Raw genomic sequence first — 12,438 nt, 5'->3', positions numbered from 1 at the left:
ATACTAGGATAGAGAGAAACAGAACTAACTTGGCATGTTGCATGCTTTTCAGAAAAATACAGTTCAAGCTCAAAGTTGTTTAAAAAGATTGTTAGCAATGTCTCGGAACAATCACAAGACTGAAGGAAACGGGCACTTCAACCACAACCAAACATGGAAGGTTACTCATGCATTCGTGTGCTCTGACTTCAAATACATACCTGGCCAGTATGCACATAAGATGTGTGAGTAAACACACAATCACGATACACTCATTCTTCAGCTAACCTGAAAGAGCTGGCTAGGTCTACTTCATTCCAATATACATAGCAAGTGTGGCACCTTAGCTTCGGGCTATAGGGGCCCATGATGAATAATAATGAGGAGGAATTTTAATGGAGTGAGCCCTGAGATTCTTAACATCCAGTCATCACATTCATCAGTGTTTTCCTCCAACTGGTGCAAACAGTTGTGGTTAACATTTGACAATGTCAAATAAATTGGGTTCGTCACCCAAGGTTCATTGGAAGTTAGTGGTAGAGGTGGCAAATCACTGGCTAACACTTTTGCCACTAGTGACACAAGTGGAAAACTCATTGTTGCCAGGAGTTTGCATGTGGCGGCCAACATTGGCTTCTGGCCAACAGCAATTTTGCTGAGCTGAGCTATAAATAGATTTTTGGAATTTGTTTTTCCACACTGTAATAATAACGCCGAATTAAAAAAAAACAATGTAATACAGAGCGAGTAAAAAAACATTTTTTGCTTTATTATTTACATAAAACAACAACAACGAAAACAACTACATCAACAACAAAAGGACAGGACAGCTCCCATAAGATTTCATCCGTTCAGCTTTAACATACATAGTATGTACAATAGTAGGGGAGAATGAGGCCCTTGGAAAAAAGCCTTCATTCTGCTGGTCCAGAGGCTTTTCCAAGTAAGAGGTAGGTGGAGGTGCTAGTGGGGGGAGCATGATGCAGACACATTCTCCTTCACCGGCGACATAGGTTCCCCTTTCTTGCATGGAGCAATCTTTGTGGTTTCTCTGTGTACAAAAAAGACGCAATCAGATCAAAGACGGCCAAGTCGTTTGCTAGTTCCTGCAAAACCATTGAGGGCGGCCATCTGCCTGCAGAAGCGTCTGGGGCTTTACAGTCTATGGGCCTGACGCAGTGACGCACTGACACACGGCTGATCTCTCAAGGCCACTTCCTGCTCTGCGGAAGCCAGACTGTGGGCTTGCTGGTGTGGCGGGGTTCCGTCGAACTTGGCTACTTGTCAAGTTACAGTATGCACAACCTCGACAGAATAGGCTACAGCAAATCCGAGCAGCAAACCACACAGTTCAGGGGAAAAGGCCTCAGGGAAAAGCCCTGGGACAGCACATGACCGTATGGAACTGTATAAAACACACATGAACCCTGATGCACAGCAAACACAATGGTCTTGCTATACATATATTCTGAGATGCACGCTGTGTCCCTTAGACAGACTGACAGCTTTATTTCACTCTTAGACACACACGCACGCACAAAGACACACACACACATGTTGACTCACACACCCATCCCTGAGGCAGATAATGGCTCCTTCAAACCTGCTTAACATTGTGCCACTAAGACGGAGGCCGTCTTGCCTTCTCTACGTAAGCAATTAGTTACACCTGTGTACTCTCCTGGGTTGCCTTCAACCAAGACACCAGAGGCAGTCGGAGTAAAGTACAGTACAGTGGAGATTCTATACCGGTGAAAACAAACACATTTCTCAAGAGATAGATATGATCAGTCATCCGTTTTTCCACCTCCTGTGACATTTTATCACTTCCTAGAAGCCCCCACACTTGGTTAGACACATCCACAGTGCATGCTTTACTGTGGCTTAATTATTATTTACTTGTTTGAATCTTGATATATTAATGCATTTTAAGATCGGAATCTTCAATATAAGCAAATATGATTTGATGTGTCTGTGTGTGTCTGTGTGTGTCTGTGTGTGTCTGTCTGTGTGTGTCTGTGTGTGTCTGTGTGTGTCTGTATGTATGTGTGTAGACCGTGTAGTAGTCACTCACTTCTTGAATCCAAAGCTCTTCCACAGGCCACTGATGGTGGCTTGCATGGCCGGCTGGTTCTCGTCGTTGCTGGACCTCTTCCCGGCCCCCGTGGGCTTCTTGCGTAGGCCGCTGGCCCGCGCCGGAGCAGAGGTGCGGATCTTCCCTCCTCTGGCCGCATCAGTGGACCGCACGCGGGGAAGGCCTGCCACCTGCTGACACCAACCAGTTATTGCATTGGCAAAGAGAAAGGAAGCGCTCTGTCCAAATGAAGAAGGTGACATGATGAGGCGCTTCAGCACCAAAGGTACTTTTTCATACTTCTCAGAACTGTTGGGAGGAAGGAAGGCCTTTTATCATTTCGGATCGACAGCTGACAGCAGTGTCATTTGTCACCTCAGTGTTTCTACTGATGGTGTGAATGCAAACAGAGAAAAAGGCTTTGCAGTTCTTGGGAGGTGTGGTTAGATCTGAGAGTGGCTAGATCTGAGATCACACATCCACACAAAGACCAAAAACACAGCCAAAATATCCGCCATCGTCTCCAAGTAATGTAAACATTTAGGGGTTGTATACAATGTCTAGATTTTTTTATACACACATATATTTTTTACACATTTGTTAGGTGTTTCATTTACACCTAAACAGAGTTTTAGTTCCCTCCAAAGAATATTTTTAAAATGCACTCCAAAGTGAAAATGTCTTAGAACCCGGATTCTGTGGAGCCGTGTAAACAGAGTAATATACAGCTGTTATTTTTTATTTATTTTTTTTTCAAACAATGACATGTTTGATTCTGTGTGTGTGTGTGTAGCCTGGCTAGCGCCTACCACTTCTCAAATGAGACGTGGTCTGGCAAGCATTTTCTCGTATTTGAAAAAATGGCCAGATCCGTTCATTGGGCGCCACGGATGTCTATCAAATGTGTCTGTGCATAGCTCATCATGGTCTTGCTTTCTCCCCTGTTCTGTGATTGGTAGCCAACATTAGGCAAAAATGTGGGTGTTAGTTTCCAGACTGCCTTAGCAGCGTAAATGAAATCACCGCGCAAGGCAGGATGGGAACACCCAGGCTAATGTGTGGGCCTGAAAATGCTGATGAGTCTGATGCAATCATATTTAATATTTCGCATTAGATTTCGTGCTCACTTCACACAGGTTCATAGAGTGACTGTCGATTGACTTCTGAGTAAATGATATAGTTGTTTATAGTTAAATGTAACAAAGAAAGAGCTAACTTTGGGTAAACTATACCCGCTATAAGAGAGAGCAACAGGGAGAGTTCATCAAATCCCCAAGACTTAAAGCAATTATGGGGTGCATTTTGGCTTGAGAGTTGCTGGGGAGATGAAACCGATAGGGTCATCCTCCCCAGATGCCATTTGCTATCGCATAGCTATATTATGATAAAGGCCTAGGCCAGTGCAGTCGAACCACAGCACACATTTGGTTGAGCCCATCAGTGCACCTATTCACTACACCACACACACACATCAATTCGGGGGTGGACGGTTGTAAGAACTTGTATGGTAAGCCCAATTTAAAATGCTACATGCCAACATACCACAAAACTGTTTGCATGCATATGTCAAAAGTAGCACAGGGCATAGCGTAACATCAGAGACTGATATATGAGAACATTAAATCGCACTGCTGCAACACAGTAGTTAACATTGATCAGCTTGCATGGCAATGATCAACACACAGCATAAACCTTCATGTTTGGAACCATCTAAATATCTGTTTTAAAGACAATATCTAGATACGTGTAAACAATGCCTTAAACTCCAGTCTTTCCTGGATGTCCTTCAGCCCTCAGCCCTCAGCCCTCAATAGGAAAACAGAGGGAAGCTCTGTTCAACCCACCTTTGGTCTCATGGGAGTGGACTGGACCTCCTCTTGACTGCAGGTGTCCGTGGGACTCCCCTCCGGGCTCAGCACGGAGGATGTCTCCTGAGACACAGAAATAGTCGGACGTATGAATAGGCTGATAAGCAGATCAACTGTGCATTTTGTGACTAAAGCATGAAAGTATTTTGTTCTGTTTTTTTTCAAAAAGGGATGAAACTTGGTACACATTTTCAGGTATAAATCATCAAAAACTCTAATCGTCAAGGCAACCAGGGCTGCATACAGGTTTGAAAAAAGTTAAAAAACCGAGGACCACCACAAGTGCCAATTATTGCACTAATGGACATTAAGTAGAGAGGATGAAGCGAACAGCGGGTACCACTAAAGTACCACCAAGTACTGTACCGCTAAAAACTGTCATATTCAATGTCCAAGTCCAAGTGGCAAGTTACAGGAATGTGAAAAAGAAACAATTTTGACCTCATGCAATGTTGTGATTGTTAGTAGACAGAATGCTGAGATGATTCATAAATACCTCAAGGAGTATGATACAAGCAGGACTTATGACGGCCAAAACAGATAAAGGCACTTATGTGTAGGTGACATGAGGGTGAGTTTACATCAATTGTGAAGCTCCTTTGCTTAACCTCTAAATCCTACAATTATCAACATTAGCCAATATAGCCTTGTGAGGAGAACTTTACCTCCGTGGGAGTGGACGCATCCATGAGCTGTGTGAAGGAGGAGATGGGAGTCTCCTCCAGGCTGCCAAAGGTGCTGTTGGGTTGGGAGAAATAGGCGCTGTCCTGGGAGGGTGGCGTGTTGGGGGACCGGTCTCTCTCAGACACGTCCGCCCGCTCCTCCTCTTCCTCATCTGCATCGGACACGCAGGAGGTCTGCCGCTGGACCTGCTGCCCCTGGACGATACCCGACCGGGACCAGGTCTCCTTCTTCCGCTGGAACTGCTGCAGGGAGGCGATCCCCGACAAGGCCGGGGTGCTGGACTGGCGTGAGAAAAAGGAGGAGGAGGTAGAGGAGGAGGCGGAAGAGCTGCCGGACCAGCTGAACACCCCCAGGCCTTGGCTGAGTCGCTGGCCGGCGGGGGAGGGAGACGCCGGCGGGCTGCAGGACTCCTCACAGACCAAAACCGGGTCGTCAGCCTCCTTCTTTGGCGTGGAGTCTCCCTCGGAGCCAACCGGGTCGGAGCGCTCTGCGGGTCCAGCCGGAGAAGAACCATCCTGCACTGAAGGAGCAGGACTCTCCACTGCTGCGCTGCTGCTGCTGTGGAAGAACCTGGAGCAGAGACACAGTACAGTCATTTCCCGTGTATAAGCCGCATTGTGTATAAGCCGCAGAGCAGTCTTTTATGCAAGTTAAAATAAACAAACTATATTAATAACATGTTAACTGTCCCTGTGTATAAACCTCAAGTCAGGAAATTATGGTAGTTGGCACAGCAGGAATTGTTACACAAGAATCCAGTGTAAAATAGAGGGTCCATATTTGACAAATAAAAGTAAAAGATAATCTCTGCTGGGTCATGGTGCATAGATGGATCATTTGCCATTACACCAATACTACCGATTACAGCACGTAAGCAGACATTTCTCCCTAACTGAATGTGAGCATCACATAGTTCACATACTTGCTCATCTTGCTTGTGCCTGTTGAGGTGTCCACGACCATGGCAACCTTGACAGGAACAACAAAGAGGCGGACATTCCCAGCCGCAATCCCCCTCCGGACAATTGCATTACCCTATCCCACCCATAGTGTCCCATCCCACCCATATTTATTTGAAAACATACACACTGTATCTATTCTTATGCATAGCCTTCGTCTACTGCCCTTCATTCCATTCTTACTGTTCTTCTTACTCTTTTATGTGTTTGAGTGTTGTACTTTGAGAGCAAAGATTAACCAGAGACAAATTCCTTGTTGGTTTATGCAAACCTGCCCATTAAAGTGGATCTAGATCCTGATTCTGACATGTGGCTTTACCTGCTGACTGTTCCGTGATGTTCCTTGTCTCCACTCTCTGCTTGGTTCCTCCTTTGCAGTAATGTAGCAAACCGGTTCCGTGGTCTGTTCTCGGCGGGAGCGCGGTTCTCCTTGGAGCCCCTGGTCTCTGGCGTGGCTGGTGATGTGCTGGCAGGGGGTGAGGTCTCTGTGCGTTGCTTTTTTTGGTCTGAGGTAGAGTACTGATGCAGCAAGTCATCCTCTGAAATACTGGAGTCTGCAAGGGAGAACCAAGGAGCATCTTACTGCTAGAAGTACCTTTCATAATCAGCCATATTTGAACATAACTCCTTAAACACTATCTGTGCACAGTGACTGAGGGTGATTTAGAGAGCAAGTCCACAATTTAAGATCGCAAAATATACGCTTTCAGAGAAATTTCAGGATGAACCTAAAATCCACTGTAACCTTCACAGGTGAACCTAAATGTGACCTTCTCTAACCTTTTGAAAGTGTATGTCCAACAGTTCAATGTTTCAGTAGTTTCTGCACTGAAACATTAAATTACACCAGAAAGCCAGATATCCCTAACTTTTTGTGAGTAGTCTAGTGTATTAAGATAATGATTGTTGCATACCTAGAACTATTACAATCAAATCAATCAATTACATCGAACCTGAAAATGAACAATACCAACTAAGGAGCAGAGCACTACTTGTACCCACATGCAAGAACTTTCCTCAAGGATACATTGAGTTTGCATTATCCAAAGTTACCTTGTCTGGGTCTCTTGACCTGTGGTTCTTTAACGGAGAGTTTCAGGCCCTTCACGCTGACCACTCTCTCCTTCCCCCTGGTGGAGGAGAGCTTCTCCCGGATAGATGGGGGAGCACTAGGAGCCGGGGTCAGGCCCGGGGCATAGCCTTTGCTCCACATGCTGACGTGCTGGAGGGCCTTGCTGTCTGGCCGATCATTCCAACCTCGACTGCGAGGTTTGGTGGGCTGAAAGGGAAGAACAAGGACCAGTGAATTATATACATTTTGACACAAACCTGGAAACATTGCAAAATGATTACAATATGCACATCACATGGTGTAAACAGAGGCAATAGTGTAAGAAGAGATTAGAATTAAAATGAAACATTTCTCAAAACTATGGAGTTGAATGTATATGTACCTGTACAGATGTTCTATCAGGATCAAAGTCATCTATTTTTTCCATCTTGTGAATATCAAGATTTCCCAGGGCCATCTGCAAACCTTTCTTATCACCCACATTTCTAAGGTCATATCATTAAGGAAATTAAACTTTTTTTTTTTCATGAACTTTTGAAAAAGTTTAACCAAAAACATAGTTTCCTTTCCCCCTCCAGAAGTTGGGAGGTTGCAGGCATCATAGTGAGTTTGTTTACCTTCCTAGCTGTATTTATAAACATGAAAATACTGCAGCAGTAACGTCACCCCCTTATGGTTGGTTGTCCTGGGCTTGAATGTCTGGGTCAGTTTGGATTAAAACTTCTGCTACATACCAGTCAAGTCATGTAGAAATATACAAATAGCATTCTCTATGGCTGGCTACTACATTCTACGACAACAAGTCCCATAAAGAGCTTGTACAGCAGGGGTGTTTATTCTTTGTGAGAAAAGGATACACTCCTGCATAGCAGAGGGTTGCTGGATCAATTCCCTCTGAGTAAGGGTTTAGTGGAACCACCTTCCTGTTGATGGGGTCAAACACCAGCTGGTAGAGGAAGGTGTTGTTGGCCTTGATGAATCCTTCTATATATTCATCTGGAACTGTTATGCTCATTTTTAAGTACTGGCCCATCTTCTTAATCACCTGTTAGAGGAAGGATGAACAGCAGAGATCAAACACCAGGATAATTAACACACATGCTTGTACAAACCAATCTACCACCCAATTAGCCTCTCGGTGATTGAAGCATACAAGGTAAATAGGAAAAAATGTTGGCAAAGGACCAAGGCTTTGTCTGCTTCCTACGTCTTATCTTCCTATCTGCTATAGAGGTGGACTAAAATGTGATTGAGAGATTCTCTTCAATTTTATTCAATTTAAAACACTTTTAAGGAGCAATTTGCAGTCACATGGAGTGGAACACAGATATACTGTAGTACATAATATAAGAGTTTACTGCATAAAGGTGCAAAAGGCCTCACCTTGAGGATGTCAGGGTTGTTGGCCATGCGGAGAAGCTTGCAGGCCTTCCCCAGGCCTATGCCATAGAGAGAGGGCAGGTAGTCACAGCCTGACAGGATGCACATGTAGCGGAACTTCTCCTCTGTGAAGACGTTCCCCAGGGGGTGGCAGCGGCCCAGGTGGTTCTGGTCGATCTCCAAACCATTGCCCTGCTTGTCCATCTTTAATACAACCTAAGGGAGACATTTTCTTCACATTAATATTCAAGGTTGATAAATGAACAAGACAGTGACAGTAAATTCAGCAATAAAAACCATTAGCTTCTTCTTCAAAGGTGTAGCCACTCCCATGTCCACTTATTTGACTGCTAGCTCTGCTTGTTAACTGTGTAGGTACTGTAGTGCACCGTACCTTCTTACAGCCAAACGCTAGCAGGTCTGAGTCCTCTGTGATGATGGCCTGGGCAATGTCTGCTTTGTTCAGGAAGGCCAGTTGGGCATCCGCCTCATAGGGAGCCACTATACAGTCCACACCCCTTATCCTGGCGGCCTGGAAAATAAACACAGCACAAAATTACAGACACCAAAGTCTGAGTGGAAGTGCATCTTAACACTGTAAACAGCCTAACTGATGCAAATATCTGCATTTCAAATAATTACTTTGATTTCTGCAGGTAACCATGACATTGCATTGTGCTTTAAACAAAGTGCTTTAAGGCAAACTGTGATCAAGATAAAGCCTAATGCATCTCTCACAAACAAACACTATCCCAAACAAGTGATAATGTCCACAGAAAATTCAGTGGTGAGTCATATAAGTATGTCTACATAATAGTTAACATTAGCCAATATGTGTGAGAATTGGTAAGTTATAGTGCGTTCACACGACTGGGAAGTGTGAAGATTCCCACTTCTAAACTCGCCACTTCCAAAGTGAGAGCGTTCACTATGTTGAGTGACCTCAAACCTCTCCTGGGAACTCTCCCAAAGCCCCCACTTAAAACTGGGAAGTCCCCAGTTCAGATGTGAAGTACACCCCTTAAACTTTAGAATTCTCCCACTTCCCAGTTGCTGATGAATACACCATTAAAGTGCAGACTAAATGGAGGAAATGGGTGATGGTAAGGAGAGGGGAGTGACACTGATGACAGTTGGACAGAGATGAAAGGATTGAAAGTATGTATCGGTATACTATCAATCACAGTTTCATTTACCTTGATTACTTCATGAGCCATGGAGGGAGTGACACTAACACAACGAGTGAAGCAATCCCGTGCTTCAGATACCTTTCCCTCACGAAGGAGCTGTTTGCCTCGCTGCAAATTGGCCTGTCGACGCCTTAATCAAGACAGACAAATGGAGTAAACAAACAATTAAGAAAGAATAACAAAACAAAGGTGTGCACAAACTTACTCATCATGTGGAGAGGATTTTTGAAGGATCTTTGTTTATACTCACTCTCCACGTGCCTTGTCAACTTCCTGCTTCGATGGTAGGTTACGACCATCAAACACCAGGATGGGCTTGACACCGAAGGACAAGAGCATGTCCACAAATTTCATGCAATATGTTACATATCTGTAAATGACAAAAAATGAATTAGTCAACCTGTCAAATGCAAAAAAAATGATATGTCTACATTATTGACAAAAAAAGGGTCTCAGTTTTGCTTACTGATCCGTAGGTTCTCCTTTGGCTAGTTTTTCAGCACATGCGAATGCTCCTTTATGGAGCCAGCAATATGTATCCACGGCCACTGTCTGGCCTTTGTATTTTTTTATGTTTACGGGCTCTGTGGCGTCCTTCAGAAACTGTAACAGGCCCTGAATTCCCATGTTCACAGTAGAGGGGTGAATCCAGTGTCACAATACTGAAAACATAGACGCACAAGGAATCATCAAAAGGTAACATTCACGTTAATTATTCGATGTATGGAAGTTTAACGTTGCACAGTCATGTCACGATAATGGCCTAATGGGGTCTTCTTAAAATAAGAATGCATAACTACACTGCAAAATCAGCAGGAGCTACCATCATCGCATCACAACCATTTCCATACCTTCATGCGTTGTGTCGGACTGAAAGGTAAGGTCAGAGACGGTTTATACAGTAGGTATGGTAAGGTAAAGCAGAGAATGTCTTGTTAAACCCATATGGGTGGATTTTGTGGAAGACCTTTTCGATTGTAACGTCAACGTTAGCAAGCGATAGCTAGCTAGCAGCTAGTTAAGTTACACAACTTACTTCACCAGCTAACAGTTGAATAATGACAACTTAAGCTTTTAACGCCAACAAAGTCCGTTATCCTAACTTTAGTTAACTATTCTAGCTGAAAATTGACAACATTGTTTCAGTTAACTTCAACATAGTGGTGATATTTAACCTTAACGTTACCCAGGTTATGCTATGTTCGAACGTTTATGAACGCTTGAAAATAACGACGCAAGGTAACTGTTAACGTAAACAGAACTGGTTAACTAGTCTAATAATACCAACCCCTGGCTTTGCTGAAACGTTTGATGCGTGAGTGAAATGCAACCGGCACGAAAGACAAAACACGCTTTTTTACTTTATACTACTTACATAAAATGATTCAGTCTGGTAACAAAATCCTGCGAGTCTTCAACTTTAGCGGCAAAATTGGGGCTTCATTGCGTACGTCTGTGATTGGAAGGAGTAATTTTACACAGGCCAATCACTAAACGAGCACTAGATTCATAATAGGATTGTGGGATATGTTGTTTTTAAGGATTACTCAACGACCGTGAATTAGGCCTAGTTGTGAAAATTATAGGACAGTGCATGTAATAATTTAGGTCTAGGATAGCCAAACAGGCGAAAGAGAATGTCCAATTAAAGTTAGTAAAGATCTATGTTTGCATATTCCAGCTCAAGCTTTTACACCTACAGCCTAGGCTACTAGGCTATGTAAAAGTCCTCAAATGCCTACCCCATAAACATTCATTACAACAAAGATAAATGACATTTCACTTCATGTGGACATATAACAGCCAACCGCTAGCCTACAATCAAGTCCATGAGTAAGGAGAAGGGACATTTTAAAATTTTGCCTCTGTATAGGCCTACCCCCACAATGGACTTGGAATTAAGCAACCATGAGGTGTTTATAGTGTAGCCTAGGCTTTTAGTTTTAATTCAAGGGGTTGAACAAAAATATAGCATTCATAATTTAGGAATTACAGCCATTTCTACATTTCAGAGGCTCAAACATAATAAGACAAGCATAACATTATTATTATTAAGGTTATAATTAGCTTATATTTTAATTCCTAAGTCTGGAGTTCATGTAGGCTACATCGTCATATGCTGAGCTTCCTCCTTTGGGATGTTTTGCCAAGACTGTCGGTCTAGTCTTCAGAAAGGGAAAAGAATGCTCAGTTGAGTTGAGGTCAGGTGACTCACTGGAATTAAAGAATTGAAGAATACACACTTTTTGTGCCCTGAAACCATTTGGTTGCTTTTGCAGTATATTTTGGGCCATTATCCATCTGCACTGTAAAGCACTGTTTTATGGCAAATAGCTGAATCTGAGCGGCGTGTAGCCAAATTCATCTTGCCACTTTTATCAGCAGCCATATCAATGATAAACATTAGTGACTCAGTCCCATTGGCAACCATTTTTCCCTGCCATCACCTTGACCATGTTTGACACAGCTGTTTTGGAGCTGTACCTTCCACGTTCTATACCTTTCTTTTCCCATCACTCTGGTATAAATTCATTTTGGTTTCCTCTGTCTAAAGAATTATGTTCCTGTAGGCCTACTGGATAGTCGTTTGTAGATTTTATAGTCAGGCCTTTCTGTTCTTCACCGATGCCAGTGATTTTCACCCTGTCATAAACCCTTTGTATTTATGTATATCCACACAGGCGTATATTCCTGATTGTTGACTATGATAATGAGGATACACATACTGTACCTCCTTGAGACCTGTCCTTGAGGACTTGTGCCCAATGTTGTGAATGATTTTTTTCAACAATGACAGAATTCCCTGATCATCCACTCTACGTGTCTTCTTGTCTTCCAGGCCACGTTAGTGAACTCGCCACTGTACGGCATTCCAAGAATGTACCCAAATTATTGACTTTGTCAGTCCTAATGTTTCTTCTGCTCTCTGCCCGATAGTTTTAATTTGCGAGTTCCAATTGCTACCAAAAACAAATGAACACTTTCATTTGGGAACTCCAGAGCAGCTTTTCTGCTTACTGTACAGTAAATCATTTGTTAATGCACTGAAGTATTTCTGTGTTACTGAATGGTTAACAGAGGAGTTAACATGTGTCCACTCTGGCTAATCTAAGATCTGGCCAGTTTAAGACACACACACACACACACACACACACACACACACACACACACACACACACACACACACACACACACACACACACACACACACACATACACACACACACACACA

The 12,438-nt window shown here is 43.4% G+C and overlaps 1 protein-coding gene across 4 annotated transcripts; it reads right to left on the bottom strand.

Moving 5' to 3' along the window:
- Positions 1 to 729: 729 nt before the first annotated feature.
- Positions 730 to 10,707, bottom strand: exo1 (exonuclease 1). 4 transcript variants are annotated; one of them, XM_062520128.1, is made up of 14 exons: positions 10,582 to 10,707; positions 9,673 to 9,868; positions 9,457 to 9,576; positions 9,213 to 9,336; positions 8,411 to 8,548; positions 8,020 to 8,232; positions 7,494 to 7,681; positions 7,019 to 7,121; positions 6,618 to 6,843; positions 5,884 to 6,118; positions 4,587 to 5,175; positions 3,898 to 3,984; positions 2,054 to 2,247; positions 730 to 1,030 (listed from the first exon to the last, which is right to left on the bottom strand). In XM_062520128.1, exons 2-14 carry the CDS (start codon positions 9,831 to 9,833, stop codon positions 943 to 945), a joined length of 2,466 nt encoding a protein of 821 aa, XP_062376112.1. In that variant the 5' UTR covers positions 9,834 to 9,868; positions 10,582 to 10,707; the 3' UTR covers positions 730 to 942. The 4 variants fall into 4 exon arrangements, with proteins under 4 accessions (XP_062376112.1, XP_062376115.1, XP_062376114.1 ...); XM_062520131.1 differs by having other exon boundaries at positions 2,054 to 2,244; XM_062520130.1 differs by lacking the exon at positions 10,582 to 10,707 and adding an exon at positions 10,495 to 10,547.
- Between the last annotated feature and the right edge of the window lie 1,731 nt (positions 10,708 to 12,438).

The sequence above is a fragment of the Sardina pilchardus genome, chromosome 18 (assembly GCF_963854185.1).
Source record: "Sardina pilchardus chromosome 18, fSarPil1.1, whole genome shotgun sequence".
Lineage (NCBI taxonomy): Eukaryota > Metazoa > Chordata > Actinopteri > Clupeiformes > Clupeidae > Sardina > Sardina pilchardus.
The sequence above is the reverse complement of the archived record's forward strand: the minus strand, read 5'-3'. Positions and strand labels throughout refer to the sequence as shown.